The 20930-nt window shown below is 43.5% G+C and overlaps 1 protein-coding gene and 1 long non-coding RNA gene across 2 annotated transcripts; both read left to right on the top strand.

Annotated features, from left to right (window-relative positions):
- Positions 1-1958, top strand: LOC140579597 (tryptase beta-2-like). Its single transcript, XM_072702266.1, has 5 exons — positions 1-142; positions 336-507; positions 661-920; positions 1156-1289; positions 1584-1958. Exons 1-5 carry the CDS (start codon positions 91-93, stop codon positions 1785-1787), a joined length of 822 nt encoding a protein of 273 aa, XP_072558367.1. The 5' UTR covers positions 1-90; the 3' UTR covers positions 1788-1958.
- A 7436-nt stretch (positions 1959-9394) lies between these two features.
- LOC140579511 (uncharacterized) lies at positions 9395-9629 on the top strand. Its single transcript, XR_011983505.1, has 2 exons — positions 9395-9516; positions 9586-9629. It is a non-coding gene; the product is annotated as an uncharacterized lncRNA (long non-coding RNA).
- Positions 9630-20930: the final 11301 nt, after the last annotated feature.

The following is a 20930-nucleotide window of genomic DNA, read 5'->3' on the forward strand; positions in this document are numbered from 1 at the left end:
CAGTCGGTGAGATTGTGACTAATACTCCCTCTTTCACACTGTTTGTAAGGCAGAGTCACCTGTGTTTAGAGACTGAGTGAGAGGGTGAACATGGCAGGTTTGCTGTTACTGTCTGCGATCCTGCTGCTGGATGCTACCATAGGTAAGAGGGCAGTCGTCCGCTTTCTATCCCGTTCTCATTTAGTGAGTATGGTCACTAAATACTCACTCTCATTTAGTGAGTATTTAATGTGAGCAAGTTCATCTGACCATTCCTCCCTCTTTAAGTCTTTTCTTGTTCATTTTGTCTGCTTGTTGCTCTGCTCTCTCTCTCTCTCTCTCTCTCTCTCTCATAGTGTTCAGTCACCCCCAGAGCCGCTCCTCCATTGTTGGAGTGGAAGATGCTGAGGACAGCGTCTGGTGGTGGATTGCTGCCCTAGTGATGAATGACTATCCAACAAGGATTTACTGCGGTGGGACCCTAGTGGCTGACACATGGGTGCTGACAGCTGCGCACTGCATTAACACGTAGGTATAACAGGCGGGGCAGTGCTTATGCACAGTAGCATACATTTGTATGTATATCCACATGTCATAATACAGGTTATAGAGTATTTGACAGTGCGAGTCAGTACTGGTAAAGGGAGTCACAGAGGTTAATGATGCCCCTCTGCTTTTCAGGAAAAGATCACGATACTCTGTTCTGCTGGGTGTGCACCGCCTGACCGAAGATGTTACAGCAGAAAAAAAGTTCAAGATCGTCAAAAGTGTCATCCACCCTAAATACAACAATGCCATAAAAGGCTATGACATTGCACTGGTGCGGCTGGACAGACCAGTCCGAGTCCTCGGCGTAGGGCGATATCCCTACTTGGGAGATTCCAAAGATAACTATGACGATCCCTGTTATGTGGCTGGCTGGGGTCAAATTACAGAAAATGGTAAGTTTGCCTTTTTGGCTGCAATCTTCAGGTACCTAACATTTACAATGTAAAATGTCAAGCATACAACCTAATCTCTTCATTTTTAAAATTTGCATTTATCAGACACGTTTGGCCAATGACGCAGACAGCTCAGTTATGTCTATAACCTGCATAACTGTCCCTAGTAACTGACTTAAGTGGCTTACTTAACTTAATCATTAATTCTGCATCCCCGCTCTATCTATTTCGGCAGATCCTTTGCCAGTACCAAGGACCCTGCAGGAAGTTGCTGTCCCAATTGTTCCCAACGATGCCTGCAAGAAAAGCTACCCACACCTCAAACCTGAGATGATTTGCGCTGGCAAATCCGGCAAAGATTCCTGCCAGGTAAGTCTGCTTGTTGATCTATTAGTTGTAGTGAAATTATTGCATTCAAAAGACAGACCTACATTACACACATTATGTAATAACATACATTAAAGTTATAAGTCAAACTTTTAATAATTATACACTTTCAGTATTTTGAGATGTATCTGTTTCATGTAGACAGCATGAATGCTGATGGAGAACCATCTTAGAGCTCAGTAAAAACAGCCAGTAACAATGTTTCAAAGGAATAAAAGTGTCGACAGAAATGGCCCTTTGATTTTCTTGTCTGTTTCTCCAAACATCTGCACACAGGGAGACACAGGAGGTCCTCTCATGTGCATCTCTAAAGATGGAAGTGATGAAATCTGGAAGTTGGCTGGAATCGTCAGCTACGGAAGGGGGTGTGGCCGAGCGGCATTCCCGGGGGTCTACACCCGTGTCTCCAGCTACAGGGACTTCATCAGCAATAACATAAAAGGCTTTAGGAAGGGAATCAGGAAGTCTAGAAAGGCCTAGAAAGTTAACTGCACTGCAGTTCTTCCAGTTATCATCATATCTCACGCTCTCCACCTGTCTTTGCTCCCCCTGATGTTTCCCTGTTAATTTGTGTTACTTTGTGTTACTTTGAGTTTACGTAACGCTGTCCTTGTACGCATAATCAATAAATATAAGTATAGCAAGTAATAAGACTATCATTTCACTTGGAAGCCTTGATGCAGAGTCTGGGTCTCTACTCCTGTAAGCTGATCCCTGGGGTTGCCTGTAATTCACATTGATAATTTCAGTTCCAATCCAGTTTTAACTGGATTAATTTAAAACTCACTGTGAGCTAACAACCCTCCATTTTCTTTCCTGTGGCTTATTCCTCAAGCACACAACAGTGTAATTATCGAACTTTTTCGGCTGTCCATCATGAAATATACCAGGGTTTCCACCAGCACATTACCACATACACCTCAGATTCCAAACATTATTGATCCTTTCAAAAATTCTGTTTGCCTAAACACACTTCACAATTCATGATGCATTCATAATATATTAATGAACAGTATACAAGTATACCTTAACAAGTCTTATAGCATTGCATTAATAATACTTTCAATGAACAAAACGACAGCTGTAATATATATATTAATGAGCATTATAATTGTATAATCACATAATGCTTGTTATTAATGTAAATCAATGCTCTTTAGGTATGTTAGGATGTTAAGTTATACTTATTTGCTGCTTATGAATGTTCTATGAATGCATTATGAATGTGCACTGAATGTTGCACAAATGAAAAATAAAAGCATCATGAAGGTGCACTGAATGTTGTATGAATACATTTCAAAGGCTTTATGATGGCGCAGTTATGTATTGCATGCCAAACAAAATTAATTAAATAATAAAACAAGTGATAGCAGTGGCCAATAATGTCATTATATGCATTTTAAATAAGAAATCATAATATATTAACAATCCCACCTGCGCCCGTTGTTCCCAGGATAGGCTCGATCTGGCCCCCCGTGACCCCAGTGGGGATTAAGCAGTTACGATAATGGATGAATTGAATATATTAATAAATTATATTATTAACATCTCCTGAACGATTGAACCATTTGCTATATTATCTGATCCCACTAGATGGTGCTTTGACTCCTTTTTTGAACAGATAGCACCATATACAGTAAAATCCACTTATAACGGACTTCAAGTGACCTGGCAAAACAGTCCATTATTTCCAAAGTCCATTATATCCAAAGTTGCTGTACGCTCAGAACACAACTACAGGACATCATTTACTCATGCCAATATAGATTATTATATTGTACTATACCTGACCAAATGCGTGACTATTAATAATCCCGACTACGTATCTGCGCTGGACATCACCGGCACGCCACGCGCCTTGTAGGCGGAGCCTGCATGTCCGTTATAGCCGAACAAAACTACAGCTAAAAGCGGCATTGGGGACCAAATTGTTTGTCCGTTATAAGCGAAATTCTGTTATATGCGAGTCCGCTATATCCGATGATTTGTCTGCATTTTCTTAAAGGCGCACGGGACCAGCGGATCTCATACTTTATAGATGTAGTTGGAATTGCAAATGGACTTTACTTTTTCATTTGAAATGTGGCAGTCAGTGTTCGTTCACGAAAGCGAAAAAGCAAACGTTAATGCAAAATTTGCAATTGCATTTGAATTATGTCACACTTTATGCGTCCACATATGGAAAATGCAATTTGCAATTCCTTTTGAAAAATGTCCGGGATTTCTCTTGTAAGACATGGGAAATGCAATTGCAAATGGACTTTGCTTTTTCATTTGAAATGTGGCAGTCAGTGTTCGTTCGCGAAAGCGAAAAAGCAAACGTTAATGCAAAATTTGCAATTGCATTTGAATTATGTCACACTTTATGCGTGCACATATGGAAAATGCAATTGCAAATGCAATTTGCAATTCCTTTTGAAAAATGTCCGGGATTTCCCTCCATAGCCACCAATGCAGCGGGCATGCACACAGCATAAAACAACGGATTACAGTATATGGAGGGGCACTGAAGGCAACTTAAATTGAATCCAAAACTGTTGATTTGTTTTTCTATTATAATTTGTCACTGACAATACAAGACTTTGACCTGTGCAATGCGTGAATGTACAAAACGTTTGATTCTTTTACATTTGAAAAATGGGATTCACTGAAAAACACAGTTCAGAAGAACCGTGACCAAATACGACATCATCGTCGTTCATTTGGATAGCTGTTAACAGCTTTATTAATGAATAAAAATTACATGCAATTAATGTTTCTGCTTCAGACAATGTCACGTCTAGTCCACAATAAAGTCTGGCTGACGAGGCTGAAGTTGCCTCTTTATTCGCAGCTCCTTATTAAGAATTTTCCGGTCCACCTTAAATGCTGCGCGGCCGAATGCAATGATGCGATTGCGCCTGTAAGGGGCTCATTTAGCGAGGCTTATGGTGCGTTCGATTATTTCTCTCCAAGTCGGAACTCGGATGAAAACGTCACGATACGTCACGAAAAAGGCTTACCTTCAGAACTTAATTTGGCTTTCGATTCATATTAATTGAACACGATTGTACTGATTTGTTACCACTTTGAAGAAATTACATATCTGGTGTTCAGTTATTACGAATCGAAAGCCAAATGAAGTTCTGAAGGTAAGCCTTGCTAAATGAGACCCCTACAGGCGCAATTGCGTCATTGCACTGGGCTGCGCAGCATTTAAGGTGGACCAGTGTTACGTCCTGCTGCTGCTCGCTCCGCCCCCTCGACCAGGACCCCGCCCACCAGACATCGCTTCGCCTGCTCATTTCCGGTTCCCGGACTGAAAAGACTCTTCGGCCCAATCCCAAACTGGTCCCTACACACTCCGCCTCACCACTCCGCCTTCGTTTGCGCGTTCCCGAGACCCGTCGCCATGTTGAAGTGTGTCTCAAAGCAGCAAGGGCTATGGGGGAGTGGTCGATTATGCCCTCCTTTAGCGAGTCAGCAACGATGGTGGCTCGCGCGATTCCACTACCACTTCCATATCCCACAATTCCTAGCGCACAGGAAACAGAACAGCGCGATAATTTAATAATTGGATTCTAACAGCACTGTGAAAAACATATAGAAAGTCTATGTTACATGTTATAATTCATCGCTGCAGAAAAAAAATTAGGAAAGCAGTTATTTATAGCTGGTCAGTACAGATAGATTTTATCGTGATCCGATTACGAGAGATTTTGTGTACTTTTCAAACTAGAAACCACGCGAAGAAACATTCGTACGCAAACTCGATCAACATCACACCAGCAATAACAATTTATGTTTCATATTTGCCTGTTTTTTCCTCTACAGATCTGGATCTGGTATTTGGTACAGAAGTAATGCGTAATGTTTTATGCGTGTAAACTAATTAAGTTTACACTCATGGTAGAAATTGTACAATCGTCAATATGACATGTGTACATACTTAAAATTGCTCGTTGCAATAAGACGATGTAGCCGTCGTCTTCTCGCATTAGATAAACTTTGTGCTTTTTTAAAATAACTGATATGTCATTAAAGAAAATACAATACAGCTTCTTGATGGATCCATTTCGTCAAATCACTACGTAATGCATTTCCTCTTTCCGGTAAAGAAGACTGTAAAAACGCGCTGCGAGGGCAAGTCTGTCTCAAATCTTTCTTGTGACAGTTTCCTTCAGTTTAAGTGCATAGGGCGTGTTGTGAGGGTGACTCGGCGGGAGTGTGACTCGAAATGAAGGCGGAGTATCGAGGGTATAATTTGGGATTGGGCCTTTGAGAGCTCTGCTCATATTTTGGATTGTGTTTTGGTTTGCTTATTTGATTGATTATTGTGTATGACGGTTTTGGTTTCTCGGTTTACGATTTCTCGCTTTGCCCCTTCTCTGTACTTCTGCCCTGGTTTTGTTTGCTTTCTGGTTTTCGATCTTTCGCCCGGTTTTTGGTTACGACTTCGCGCGCCCCTCGGACTTTACGCTTTGGCCTGTATGTGTGTTTGTGTATGTATCTGGTTCGTAGGGAGTGGTTGCCGTTTTGTTTTGATATACTTTGTGTCCACCGATTTGGTTAGGGAGTTAGGTATAGGTTTTGTTGTTTCTGTGTTCTTTGGTAGTTCAGTTAGATTTGGGTTTCGTTCGGTAGTTGGGGTTTTGTTTATTATTTTGGCCTTTATCACTCCAGTGGCCTGGGGGGTATTCCAGAAAGCTTGGTTAACTTACCATTTGGTAAATCTTAACCTCTGGGTTGATATACCCCAAACCCGCATACCATGAGTATGTCGGTTCCAAAACACCTGAGAAGAGTAAGTTCAATCAACCTCCTATTGCTTACCCAGAGTTAATGCGCGTGCACCGTGCATACATAAAGACGTTTTCAATTGATCGCCGATTTCACGAGTCAGAATGGAAAATCAAAGTGAAAAAAAGAGAGCGGCATACTTCAGAGAGGCGGAGTTGGAAGTTTTAATGCACGCATATGAGGAATTCAAGCCAATAATAATGAAAAAAAGCAATACGGCTGCATCGGCTAAAGAAAGAGTTGGCTTGGCAAAAAATAAAGGACAGAATAAATGCGTGTGTATTAAATTGCAAATTTGACATCGCCTCCCCTTTTATTATAATGCAAAATAATTAAACACATAACCCTTCCGCATCCTTTTTACTGTTAAATCACTATGAAAGCATTTACTTTTCCTGCCATTCATTTCTTTAGGTTAAAATAACAATGTGTATATCGACTAGGAATATATGGTTTCTTATTTAATAAGGTGTAATCCTTCTGGAGACAGAAGAACTTTGAGCCAAGTCAAAATGAAACACAAAAACATTCTGCAAAAAGGTAATTGATTACACGATCACTTAACTATTTATTAAACACGATTTAGTATATTCTTTCTGTCATGTAGCTAATAGAAAAAAGGCTGAAGCCCGTCTAACTGGCGGGAGCCCACCACCACCTCCCCTCACCCCATCTGAGGGCAACCAGTGGTAACCAGCATTGTACTGTCCTGTAATGATTACCTATAGTTAGTGGAAAAAAGTAATGAGTTTGATGATTTTAACAAGGCAAGAAATTAAGGATACAAAATCAAGTTACCTGCACATTGATACTATGAATAGATTTCCTCCGCTATCTCGCTGTACTTGTATAGTGACAATAAAGACATCTATCTATCTATCTATCTATCTATCTATCTATCTATCTATCTATCAACATAGTCTCCCTCATTTATTAAAGGAGCTTTAATAGGAATGTAGGTGCCATCAATGCACCCAATTATGAATGAATGAATGCCTTTTATTGTCACTATACATGTATTACATGTATTCCAAATTACATTTGGAAACCCTGAAATAGAAAGTCATATAGGCCTACTGTAGGGAAGTATCAAGTGTGTGTGTGTGCAGGATGAATACATGTAGGCTATAGATATAAATAGTATGACTATATATTAAATATGCATCATAGATTTTACTACAAAGGACAAACCTACCACTCTGTGGAATTCCTCTTTAATAACACGCAGAGCTTTATGGACAGGGAACTGTATAAACGTGTGTAAGAAGCGTTAAGTACCAGACATACTGTGCGAACGGCTCTACACACAGTTGCCTTTCCTATATGCTCTGCGTCGCCCATATTGTACAAAAAATGCCCTGACGCAAAAAACCGAAGTGCTATGCACAGAATGTTTTCTGTGCTAAGCGCAGACCCGCGGTTTGGGTTTGTGACATTTGCAATATGCGGTTTCAAGAGATGTTAAGTAAATGAACGATTCTTTTGAAAACTGATAACGCTTTTTCAAATAATCATTAGGAAATGAAAAGACATCAATACGCGGTCTTATAACTCTCTCCCGGCGAAAAAAACCTTGTATAATTTATGCCTCCACGTTCACAGGATCGTCATCAAAAGGGCACGCCATGCTCAGTAACCTTCTGCAACAAACTTACCCTGGAACATAACCTGCTCAGTAGCAGGTTATCTTCAGAGAGTAAGCTGCTATGGTTACGTACATACCCAGAAAGTTAACCTCCGTTTTTGGAACCGAAAGTTGAGGTTATCCACTAACTTACCCTTAAACTTACCCGGGTATGTCACATAACCTGCTTTCTGGAATACCCCCCTGTACTACGAAGGGGGTTTAACCAAATCAGACTTAACCCCAAGGTAATTTGCGAACGCGAGGTTGACAAAATCAGGTTGAATCAATCGGGGCTAATCAGTACTACGAAGCCAGTTAAGAAGTTGCTTTGTTCAATCGGTGTTAACTTAATTGGTGCTTGTGCGCGTTCACATAAATGGAGCACGATCGGCAGTGCAAGGCACTGTTTGAGTCATGGCGCGAGCTCCGTACTTTACGGAGGCAGAGTGCGTGATAATCATGCAAGGTTACGAGGAGTTCAAATCAACGATACAAGGGAAGTCCAACACCTCTGCAGCCAACAAAAGCAGGCAGGCTTATTGGCAACGAATTGCCGACCGCGTAAATGCGTAAGTACATTTCTATGATCAATAATTCTTGGTCTAAAATATCTCACGATCGCTGATTAGACTATGAAGTGTTGTCTGAAAAGAACTGAAATACTGTTAATAAATGCAGAGGCTCACAAATGCGTCACAATTCAGAAGTAAGCCTATTACAGTATTTGCTGCTAAGTAATGTAACGCTCTCTAAAGTTCCATTACTGTGATGTTACTCAGAATTTAAACCTAATGGTAACTTAACTGATATGATTCCAGATGCAGTAATACTGCACAGCGTACTTGGCAGCAAGTCAGGATGAAATATAAAAACATCATGACAAGTGGTACGGCTATGTATTTATACTCATTATGAAATATTTGTGTGTAGCCTCCAGATAATAGTGTGTTTCTATGTGTCACAGCTAATAAGAAAAAGCTCTCTATAAAGGCAACGGGTGGAGGGCCACCTCCGGAAGCCTTCAGTCGTGCTGAAGAGTTGGCAGTAGCCAACAACGTAGGACGGCCCATCATGGAGGGGGTTGAGGGTGGTGTCCGGTCAGACCCTGGTGCCTCAGATATGTGCACCCTTTATGTGCAGGGTAATATTGCAATAACATTAAACAAATTATCATGCTGTACAATCATGAAATTTAAATTCATGTGTTATGTGCAGTGGAGGGGGGTAATATGCAAGTGCTCCAGCCACCTGCAGAGCCCAGCACCTCCTGTGATCCTCAGGTACAGGTAAGTGCAGAAATGACTAGGTGTGCCCAATGTTGATGCATCTTTACCTATATTCCTTTATTGTTCAGGAGGACTTGGGTGAGGACACTTTGTCGGCATTGTCTGACACGCACATCCAGGTAGATGCATTGCATCACATGTGTGATTCCCCCAGGATAATACAGTATAGCATGGCATTTAGACCTCTGCACAGATTCTGTCATTCTACTGTCCTTAAGTTGTAATTTGCATTCTCCCTTAGGAGGCGTTTCAGCAACCCCCTTCCCTTCCTGCGGCTTCCTCCACTCGGACCTCCCACACGGAAAGTGCACCTTTGCTTTGTCTTTGACTCTTCGGGTTCATAAGCTGCATGCGCACTGCTTCACCACTTCATGCGTTTTTTTTCCCCCCTGTGTAGGCTAGAACAGACAATGTGCGTTCCCTTTACAAGCGCATGCTTGAGTTGGACTGCAGGAGGAAACAACTGCAAATAAAGAAACTGAAGCTTGAAATTCAACAGCTCGAGCATGAAAAGAGGGTATTGCTATATATTCATCAGTATTACATCTATATATGTACCATGATTTATCACTTTTTTACTTTGTAGGAGAGGGAGAGTGGCAACCAATAAAACAATCAGACTTCAATGTAGTCATGATCTGAGTTTTTTATTTTAATGAGTGAAACACTGGTTTGTGATTGCATCTCTCACTGCACGTCCTGTGGGGTAGTCGAGGGTCACAGGGTCAACAATGTCTGGAGGCATGGGCAGTAGAGTAGGGGTCTTTTCTTTCCTAATAGTTGCAATATTATGTAGCACCACACATGCTGACACCACCTGACAGGCCCTCTCTGGCCGTACTCGTAGGCCTTTGAGGCAAGTAAAACGTGCCTTTAGAATGCCAAATGTCATTTCTATCCTGACCCTTGTTAGGCTGTGGGCAGCATTGAATTGTATTTGGGGCCTTGTTAGAGTGTCAGGATAAGGAGTTACCAAGTGCTTCAGGCATGGGTATCCCCAGTCCCCCAGCAACAGGCCATCAAAATGCCCTTTGAAGAAATTGAGCAACTGTCACATGCAAGTTTGTGCAACAAAATCTATAGAATACTGATTGCCTTACCTTCTTCAAATCTTTGAGAGAGAATGGACTCCCTGAAAATGCGAGAGTCATGTACTGAGCCTGGCCACCGTGCGTCCAGGCTTGTGACCATTAACTGGTGATCACATGTCATCTAAGGATTGAAAGCCATTCCAAAGCTTATTCTGCTATTCTAAAGTCATGTTCATATGACACATAATACAAGTTGAGCCAGTGTTTCACAAGCAAATGTACAACAGGACTAAACATAGGCATATGTGTAGTGAGGAAACAACTATAGGACCTGTCTAACTTTTCCTTAAAGAGAAATACAGTGATACCTCGGTATGCATCCTTAGTATGTTCCATATCCTTGGACTTATACCTAACAGGATGTGTTCCGAGGTAGCACTGTACTATCAAAATAGTGCATCAGTCATGACAAATATACGTTAGAGAAGAAGCCAACAAATTCCAAATCACCACCTTATGTGAGGAGAAGGTGAACCTAAGGTACACTTGTAGTCACTAGCCCATATATCAAATCTAAAAGCATATTATGAGAAAAATACCTGTACATTGATGCTGTGAATAGATTTGCGATTCACATAATCGCCCTCGTGCTCTCCCAGGGGTGCACTGATTGGGATGTGTGTGCAATCGATGATGCCTATGACCCTTGGGAATCCTATGAGAAATTGTGTCAGCAGAAGCAATTTCCCTATGACAATAGAATAATTTCATACTGCGATTTACCTGCGATTGCATGAAACCCTTCTTTATTCCGCAGAGCACTTAAATGACCAGGGAAAACCACAAATGCATCCAACAGTTTAGATAGAGCAAGCACCACTTTGCTAACCGTACGACAAACAGTATTCTTGCTCAGATGTTCAGCATCACCGATGGAATACATAAACTGGCCACTGGCAAAATATCGCAGTGCGAGGCATACTGTATGCTCGATTGTGAGGGCATTGCTGCGGCGAGTGGAATTAGAGACCTCTGGACCGAGCAACTGGCAAAGGTAACGAATTCCCTCAGATGAAAATCTGTACCTTTCATGGAGAATATCGTCTGGGTATGCCAGCGGATTCTGGCGATCTCTAAAAACCCTCGCCCTGCGGAGAGAGCCCCTCACGATTCGCGCGCCAATGTCGTACGGATCATCCAGGTACGCCGGCATTGTTTTCGGAGAAATTGTAGTGGGAGGGGCGGTGCTCATATAGGGCTGGCTTACGCAGAAACCTCGACTTAAACAAGAACAAAAACTGCTCGGAGCAGTTTTGAGACTTAGGGTAAATTGCCATAGCAACATGTCTCGACTAAAACCTACCCACCTTTCGTAGTACGGGTTAATCGCGAAGTTACACCACACGTCATCAAGTTACTCGCAAAGTTACCCCGATAAGCCAGTTACCCCGCTTCGTAGTACAGGCCACGGGGGGTATTCCAGAAAGCTTGGTTAACTTACCATTTGGTAAATCTAGGGTGACCAGATAATCCATGTCAGGGAGGACACTCTGAGCTAGGACAGGAATTGTAAATTACCATTTCAATTAAACGGACTTGGATTTCACTTGAGCACCGAGTTCTTGCTGTGTGTTGATTGGTCAGTCTCCTATAAGCATGCATGTGTCACTAATGCTAATGTAAAACAGCTGGATGAGTCTTTCAGTCAAGGAAACAAACCAGTCAAAGCACAAGAAGAGCTGAACTCTTTAGCCGAGCACAGGAGCCTTTTAATTTGGAAGTAGTTTGTAAAACCCGAAGTAGCTCAAAGTGTCCTCCCTGACATGGATTATCTGGTCACCCTAGGTAAATCTTAACCTCTGGGTTGATATACCCCAAACCCGCATACCATGAGTATGTCGGTTCCAAAACACCTGAGAAGAGTAAGTTCAATCAACCTCCTATTGGTTACCCAGAGTTAATGCGCGTGCACCGTGCATACATAAAGACGTTTTCAATTGATCGCCGATTTCACGAGTCAGAATGGAAAATCAAAGTGAAAAAAAGAGAGCGGCATACTTCACAGAGGCGGAGTTGGAAGTTTTAATGCACGCATATGAGGAATTCAAGCCAATAATAATGAAAAAAAGCAATACGGCTGCATCGGCTAAAGAAAGAGTTGGCTTGGCAAAAAATAACGGACAGAGTAAATGCGTGTGTATTAAATTGCAAATTTGACATCGCCTCCCCTTTTATTATAATGCAAAATAATTAAACACATAACCCTTCCGCATCCTTTTGACTGTTAAATCACTATGAAAGCATTTACTTGTCCTGCCATTCATTTCTTTAGGTTAAAATAACAATGTGTATCGACTAGGAATATATGGTTTCTTATTTAATAAGGTGTAATCCTTCTGGAGCCAGAAGAACTTTGAGCCAAGTCAAAATGAAACACAAAAACATTCTGCAAAAAGGTAATATTTGATTACACGATCACTGAACTATTTATTAAACACGATTTAGTATATTCTTTCTGTCATGTAGCTAATAGAAAAAAGGCTGAAGCCCGTCTAACTGGCGGTGGCTCACCACCACCTCCCCTCACCCCATCTGAGGGCAACCAGTGGTAACCAGCATTGTACTGTCCTGTAATGATTACCTATAGTTAGTGGAAAAAAGTAATGAGTTTGATGATTTTAACAAGGCAAAAAATTAAGGATACAAAATCAAGTTACCTGCACATTGATACTATGAATAGATTTCCTATTAACATAGTCTCCCTCATTTATTGAAGGAACTTTAATAGGAATGTAGGTGCCATCAATGCACCCAATTATGAATGAATGAATGAATGAATGCCTTTTATTGTCACTATACATGTATTACATGTATTCCAAATTACATTTGGAAACCCTGAAATAGAAAGTCATATATGGAAGTATCAAGTGTGTGTGTGTGCAGGATGAATACATGTAGGCTATAGATATAAATAGTATGACTACATATTAAATATGCATCATAGATTTTACTACAAAGGACAAACCTACCACTCTGTGGAATTCCTCTTTAATAACACGCAGAGCTTTATGGACAGGGAACTGTACAAACGTGTGTAAGAAGCCTTAAGTACCAGACATACTGTGCGAAGGGCTCTACACACAGTTGCCTTTCCTACATGCTCTGTGTCGCCCATATTGTACAAAAAATGCCCTGACGCAAAAAACTGAAGCGCTATGTACAGAATGTTTTCTGTGCTAAGCGCAGACCCGCGGTTTGGGTTTGTGACATTTGCAATATGCGGTTTCAAGAGATGTTAAGTAAATGAACGATTCTTTTGAAAACTGATAACGCTTTTTCAAATAATCATTAGGAAATGAAAAGATATCAATACGCGGTCTTATAACTCTCTCCCGGCGAAAAAAACCTCGTATAATTTATGCCTCCACGTCCACAGGATCGTCATCAAAAGGGCACACCATGCTCAGTAACCTTCTGCAACAAACTGACCCTGGAACATAACCTGCTCAGTAGCAGGTTATCTTCAGAGAGTAAGCTGCTATGGTTACGTACATACCCAGAAAGTTAACCTCCGTTTTTGGAACCGAAAGTTGAGGTTATCCACTAACTTACCCTTAAACTTACCCGGGTATGTCACATAACCTGCTTTCTGGAATACCCCCCAGGTTTGCTGTTCTGTGTCTGTCTTGCGTGAATAAAAACATAAAAACTATAAAAAAAATACCCCTTTGTCCACGTGTGTTCCCTCGTATCATACCTTGTGTTCCCCTCGTTCCCATTCCCCTTTCCCTTTCCTTTCTGTTACGCCCCAACCCTACACTGGGGTTCGTAACAGAAATTGGGGGCTCGTCCGGGATCCCATTGTCTGGGATTTCACTGTTAAGTGTAAACTTTTTGCATCATCCCTCTGTGTTGTCTGTGTCACTCGGTTGCTGTGTGTTTTTCGGCTTTGCTTGGCGGTTTACCTGTGGTAGGGATAGTTTGTGTAACTAGGTTTAGTTTGGCTACGTTCAACCTACTTGAGTTTACGCTGAACCCCACAGCGGAACAATTTGAGGCTTGCAGGAAGTCTGACCTGGTAGCCATAGCGGGATTCTTCAACGTGGTGATCCCTGTCGGTGCCTCGAAGCAGGTGATTAAGCAGGTCCTGCAGAACGAGTTGGTCATGCAAGGAATCCTGCCAGAGCCTGGAGATCTCTCGGGTGTTGCACCTTGCCCAGCCCGGTCACCTACGACGGCGGAAGCAGGAGGCCCGGGGTCTCGGCCTCGCATGGATCCCAGGGATCCCGGTTCGTCTAAGGAGGATCTCCTCCTTACTATTCGGCTTAGAGAAACCGAGCTGGAGATTAAGAGACAGGACTGCCAGGCCCAACTCTTACGGGTTAGGGCTTTGGAGATGGAAGCAGAGCGGGACGCTGCCGTGCAAAGGGCGAGGGTAGGCCAGCCACAGCCTGTTCCTCCGCCGCGGAAGGTAAGCTCGCCCCTTGAAACTGCTCGCTCCACCGCTCGTGCCGGTGTAGGTTCGCCGGACGAGAACGTGCGTCCTAATCCTCAATCTCCGCTGGGTTTAACTCGATCTCCTGAAAGGGAGAACATTGGATTTGACGTGAGACGCCATATTGGACTCGTGCCCATATTTAGAGAAAATGAAGTGGATGCATATTTCCCTATCTTCGAGCGTATCGCGACCACTTTGAATTAGCCCAGGCACCTTTGGTCGCTTCTGCTTCAATGCAAACTCGTAGGGAAAGCTCAGGAGGTATGTTCGGCTCTTGGATTAGAACAGAGTCTAGATTATGATGTGGTGAAGGCCACTGTCTTAAGGGCTTATGAGTTAGTGCCCGAAGCATACCGGCAGAACTTTCGGAAACTTTGTAAATCCGCCCAGCAAACCCACGTGGAATTCGCTTGGGAGAAGTCACTCCTCTTTGATAAATGGTGTACCGCTAGTGGTGTGACTAACTTTGACCAGCTAAAAGAGCTGCTTTTGTTAGAGGAGTTTAAAAACTGTGTACCTGATCGTGTGGTTATTTACTTGAATGAACAAAAGGTGACGTCTCTTGCGGAAGCCGCCACCCTAGCTGATGAATTCATACTGACCCATCGAACCGTGTTTATTCCTACCCCTATGCCTCGTAAACTCCACCCTAGATCGGTGCCGACTCCTGAAACGGCTGTTTCTACCCCACGCGTAGAAACCAGGGAATGTTTCTACTGTCATGAAGTTGGTCATCTTATATCTGTTTGTCCTGCGCTTCGGCGCAAGAATACTCGTGTGGCTGTTAGGAAGGTACATGTTGCCGATCGTGTTGATGTTCTGCCACCAGCCCACTCTGTTGAACCTGCCTTCCAACCGTTTGTATTTCCTGGTTTTGTTTCGTTCGATGATGCCGATGTAAATACCCCTGTGACTTTTTTGCGTGACACTGGGGCTGCTCAGTCATTTATACTGGATAATGTGTTGCCCTTTACTGACTCGACATACACTGGTTGTGATGTTCTTGTGCAAGGTATAGAGTTAGGAACGGTGAGAGTGCCTCTGCACCAAGTGTATTTGAAAACCAATGATTTCTGTGGTGTTGTTAAAGTGGCTGTTCGACCTCGTCTCCCTGTTTCGGGTGTTACATTCATTTTGGGGAACGACATAGCGGGAGGAAAGGTAGTTCCACTACCTGAGGTAGCGTCAGATCCAGGGTGCTGCTCTGACAATTTGGATGTTGAATATCCTGCTGTATTCCCCACTTGTGTTCTCACTCGGTCCCAGGCTCGAAAATTTGCAGACATTGAGCTAGCTGACACCTTTATGGCTGATCAGGAGATCACCATTTTGGCCCCGTGCTCTGGTCCAGAACCTGAACTAGAAGAACTTGTTCCACCCCAAGCCACTGGTAGCATGTGTACACGGGGAGAGTTAATCTCCGCTCAGGGAGCTGACCCCTCCCTGAAGGAGTACTTTGATTCGGCCGTGGAGAAAGCAGACTTAGCAGACCACTCAGTAGCTTACTTCTTGGATCATAGTGTGCTAATGAGGAAGTGGACACCTCCTCAGTCTCCCAAGGAATGGGCTACGGTATTTCAGGTGGTTGTTCCATGTCCCCTCAGACCTCAAGTATTAGCCTTAGCTCACGATCATCCGTGCTCAGGACACCTAGGGGTTAGGAAGACGCTCGCCCGCATAACAAAGTGTTTCTATTGGCCAGGGATAAATTCGGACATAAAGAGATACTGTCGTTCGTGCCACACTTGCCAGTTAATCGGAAAGCCCAACCAAACGATTCCCCCGGCTCCCCTGCGCCCCGTCCCAGCGATTGGGGAGCCCTTCGAACACATCTTTGTTGATTGTGTGGGTCCATTACCCAAAACCTGTTCAGGTAACAGTTATCTCTTTACATTAATGTGTGCCACCACCCGTTATCCCGAAGCAATACCCATGCGGAGCTTAAAAACAAAAGGGGTGGTGAAAGCGCTAATAAAATTTTGTACCACATTTGGTTTACCGAGATATGTACAGTCCGACCAAGGGTCGAACTTTACTTCTCGGTTGTTTTCGCAGGTATTACGTGAATTGAATATTAGACATCAGGTCTCCAGTGCTTATCACCCGGAGTCCCAGGGTGCCCTCGAGCGTTTTCACCAAACGTTTAAGACAATGTTGTGAACTTACTGTTCAGAGGCAGGAAAAGATAGGGATGAGGGAGTTCCTTTGCTTTTATTCGCAATTCGGGATACAGTACAGGAATCCACTGGGTTCAGCCCAGCCAAGCTTGTTTTTGGGCATACGCTACGTGGTCCCTTGAAGGTACTGCAAGAGCAGTGGTTGTCCCCGAATCCACCTCCTCAGACTAGGAATGTGTTAAGCTATGTTAAGTCTCTGCGTGAGCGCCTTGGTGCAGTCAGGGACTTGGCCAAGCGCTCGTTAGGTTCGTCACAGGAGGTGATGAAAACTCGTTTCGATAAAACAGCTAGAGAACGGTCGTTCCAAGAGGGAGATTGCGTGTTGGTCCTTTTGCCCTTGCCTGGCTCGTCTCTTCAAGCCCGGTTTTCAGGTCCCTATAGTATACAGGAAAAAGTAGGTCCCACAAATTATATCATTGAGACCCCAAACCGCAAGCGGAAAACTCGTCTGTGTCATATAAACATGCTAAAACCTTAAGTTGATCGTGCTGACCCCGCTCCTTCGCCAGCTCCTGTTCTGCTCCCCTCTGCTGTGGTTACTGTGCCGGTGCGCGAGTACTCGCCTGAACTCGATGAGCTGCACCTCGGGAGAAATTGTTTGCCATGCGCTCGCCTACCAAATTCAGAAGCCCTTAAAACCCTCGAGAAAAGGCTTGCTCACTTACCCAGAGCCACCCAATCGGATATCCAGGCCCTAGTGCGCAAGTTTCCGTCTCTATTCTCCGACACCCCTTCGCAGACCCCTGTGTTAGAGCATGACATTGATGTTGGAGATCATATCCCCATTAAACAGCACCCCTATCGCGTTAGTCCTCATAAGCAGGAGCTATTAAAGAAGGAGACTGATTACCTGCTGGAAACGGGTCTCGCCGTTCCCAGTTCCAGTCCCTGGAGTTCACCCTGTTTGCTTGTCCCAAAACCCGATGGTATGTCTCATTTCTGCACCGACTATAGGAAAGTAAACGCGGTAACCAAACCCGACGCCTTTCCGCTTCCTAGAATGGAAGATTGTGTGGACCGCATTGGGTCCGCTCGGTTCGTAACCAAGCTCGACCTCCTGAAAGGATATTGGCAGGTACCGTTAACCCCTCGTGCTTCGGAGATCTCCGCCTTCGCTACCCCAGACACCTTCCTACAATACACGGTTATGTCCTTCGGATTACGTAATGCCCCAGCCACATTTCAGCGACTAATGAATATAGTACTCGGCGATGTTAGAAATTGTGAAGCTTACTTAGATGATGTGGTTGTCTACTCTGACTCGTGGGAACACCATATGACAGTGTTAGACCTAGTTTTTACTAGATTAAAGGAGGCTTTGTTAGTGTTAAACTTGGAGAAGTGTGAATTCGGACAGGGCACTGTCACTTACTTGGGTAAACTGGTGGGACACGGAATAGTCAAGCCTATGGACGCAAAAGTCCAAGCTATTACGTCGTTCCCCATTCCAAAGACAAAGAAAGACCTTCGACGCTTCCTGGGGATGGCGGGTTATTACCGCTGTTTCTGCCGAAATTTTTCGGATGTTGTGTTACCCCTAACCAGCCTACTCCGTAAAGATGCCCAAGTTGTTTGGTCTGCTGAATGCCAATCTGCTTTCGACTCGGTAAAATCTCTGCTTACTAGTTCCCCCGTGTTGGCTGCCCCTGACTTTGGTAAACCCTTCAAATTGGAGGTAGATGCCAGTGGTACTGGAGCCGGCGCTGTCCTTCTCCAAGAGGACGCCGCGGGTTTAGATCATCCAGTCTCCTATTAGTCAAAGAAATTCGTTAAGCACCAGTTGGGATACAGCACGATAGAGAAGGAAGCCCTCGCGATGTTACTCGCTTTGCAGCACTTCGAAGTGTACGTAGGTGATAGTCCCCAGCCTGTGACCGTTTTTACTGATCACAACCCCCTTGTGTTTTTGAACAAAATGTGTAATTCCAACCAACGACTAATGCGCTGGTCCCTCATTGTACAAGCGTTCAACTTACGGATTATCCATAAGAAAGGTGCCAGTAACTTGGTGGCTGACGCCCTCTCACGTATGTGACCTTTTTGTATATACTGGGGTAATATACCCTGTTGGTAATTAACTGTGTTTTGGGGAACCTATGAGGTTCACACTTGTGGGGGGGGGGGGGGTGTTACGTTCTGCTGCTGCTCGCTCCGCCCCCTCGACCCTTCGCCTGCTCATTTCCGGTTCCCGGACTGAAAAGCCCGGAAGCAAGAGTCTTCGAGAGCTCTGCTCATATTTTGGATTGTGTTTTGGTTTGCTTATTTGATTGATTATTGTGTATGACGGTTTTGGTTTCTCGGTTTACGATTTCTCGCTTTGCCCCTTCTCTGTACTTCTGCCCTGGTTTTGTTTGCTTTCTGGTTTTCGATCTTTCGCCCGGTTTTTGGTTTACGACTTCGCGCGCCCCTCGGACTTTACGCTTTGGCCTGTATGTGTGTTTGTGTATGTATCTGGTTCGTAGGGAGTGGTTGCCGTTTTGTTTTGATATACTTTGTGTCCACTGATTTGGTTAGGGAGTTAGGTATAGGTTTTGTTGTTTCTGTGTTCTTTGGTAGTTCAGTTAGATTTGGGTTTCGTTCGGTAGTTGGGGTTTTGTTTATTATTTTGGCCTTTATCACTCCTGAAGCTCTTGCACCAGGTTTGCTGTTCTGTGTCTGTCTTGCGTGAATAAAAACATAAAAACTATAAAAAAATACCCCTTTGTCCACGTGTGTTCCCTCGTATCATACCTTGTGTTCCCCTCGTTCCCATTCCCCTTTCCCTTTCCTTTCTGTTACGCCCCAACCCTACACTGGGGTTCGTAACACCAGAAAATCCGAATAAGGGGCTGCGAATAAGGAGCCTACTTTAGCCTTGTGTCTGCATGGCTGCAGATAAACTGTCAGGCAGGTAAAATGACAGATCGGAAGTCCACTGTGGTACCAATAGCGTTTTCTGTCGTTCATTCAGTATGGCGATTTTTTTCGCTATCTGCTACGTTTTAAATATTTTCGCAATAACATATGAGAAGGACTGCGGATGTATTCCAGTATATCACGGCTTTGATTCGGTCGCAGGCACGAGGTCACAGGCCGAGTAGAACCACACGGTTTCGAGTATGTTATTGCTTTTATACAACAGCTCATCGAGTACCATTTATAAGGCAACAGTAATAAGATACAGCATAATTTGTTTATTTATTGAAACATTTACGGGCCTCCGCAAAAAATAGTTCCCATAACCTTAGCGAATGTGGGACGTGCTATCTTGTACAAACCATCTGCGTACCCGGAAAATTCATCCTTTAACTGACCTTTACTGCGTGTCCTTAAACAGCCAGCAGTAAAACAAATAACGAGATTAAAGATTAAGAAAACACACAAAGACGGGGAGCCTTTAAGGACACAATAGTGAATTCTGCATTAGAGACAAAGTCATGGGCGTAAATTTCATTTAACAGTAGGGGGGGACAATAAATATAAAATTTCTCATGAGCAATTTTTGAAGGGGACACAAATAATACAATCAAATTGTACTTATGAAGATATGTCCCCACAATGAAAAACTTTGCTTCTATCATTATCATTGTAGCATGGAGACTGCGTCATTATGGTTATTTTCAAAGGTTTTCTCCATCAACATACAATAAAATTTAAACATGACTTTAAATGCATAATAGAAATTGATTATACAAAAAAATACAGTGGGGTCAGTTCGGACGTAGCACAGTGCTCATTTAGTAAATGCACAGCTAAACAATATGCTAATTGTGGCCGTTAATGTTAAGTTAACATTATGCCAAGTCGTCACAAATAAAACAATGTATGGGAAACGGCTTTGGCGTGTTAGGGTGTACTCACCCTAGGCAGTTTGACCCAGCCCGAGTGCGATTGACCACCAAAGCGCAGTTTGTTTGACTAGTGTGAGTGCTCCGAATCGCGCCCGGGCGCGGTTCGTTTAGCCGTCCCTGGCCCGCTTGGAAGAGGTGTGCCAGAGCGCGGTTCAGTTGGACTCGGGCGCGGTTCGCATGTAGTGTGAGCGCTAACCGTGCTGGAGCGCGAAACAGGACGCGTGACGGCTGTCAACAAAGTAGTTTTCAAGTGCACACATAATAGCGATGTGTCCCATTGAATACAGGTGTCTTAATACAAGAGCTAATGTAGCTAATATTAACCAGCAAGTGATAGTAAGTTACATGATTATTAACTATAGAACGCTACTGTCATCATTACAAAAAATATTATA

This window comes from Paramormyrops kingsleyae, chromosome 18 (genome assembly GCF_048594095.1).
Source record: "Paramormyrops kingsleyae isolate MSU_618 chromosome 18, PKINGS_0.4, whole genome shotgun sequence".
Taxonomy (NCBI): Eukaryota; Metazoa; Chordata; class Actinopteri; order Osteoglossiformes; family Mormyridae; genus Paramormyrops; species Paramormyrops kingsleyae.

Coding starts and splice junctions, on each gene's coding strand:
- LOC140579597 (XM_072702266.1), top strand. CDS start 91: ATGGCAGGTTTGCTGTTACTGTCTGCGATCCTGCTGCTGGATGCTACC. Junction 921..1,155: donor GGGTCAAATTACAGAAAATG/GTAAGTTTGCCT, acceptor CTATTTCGGCAG/ATCCTTTGCCAGTACCAAGG. Junction 1,290..1,583: donor CCGGCAAAGATTCCTGCCAG/GTAAGTCTGCTT, acceptor ATCTGCACACAG/GGAGACACAGGAGGTCCTCT.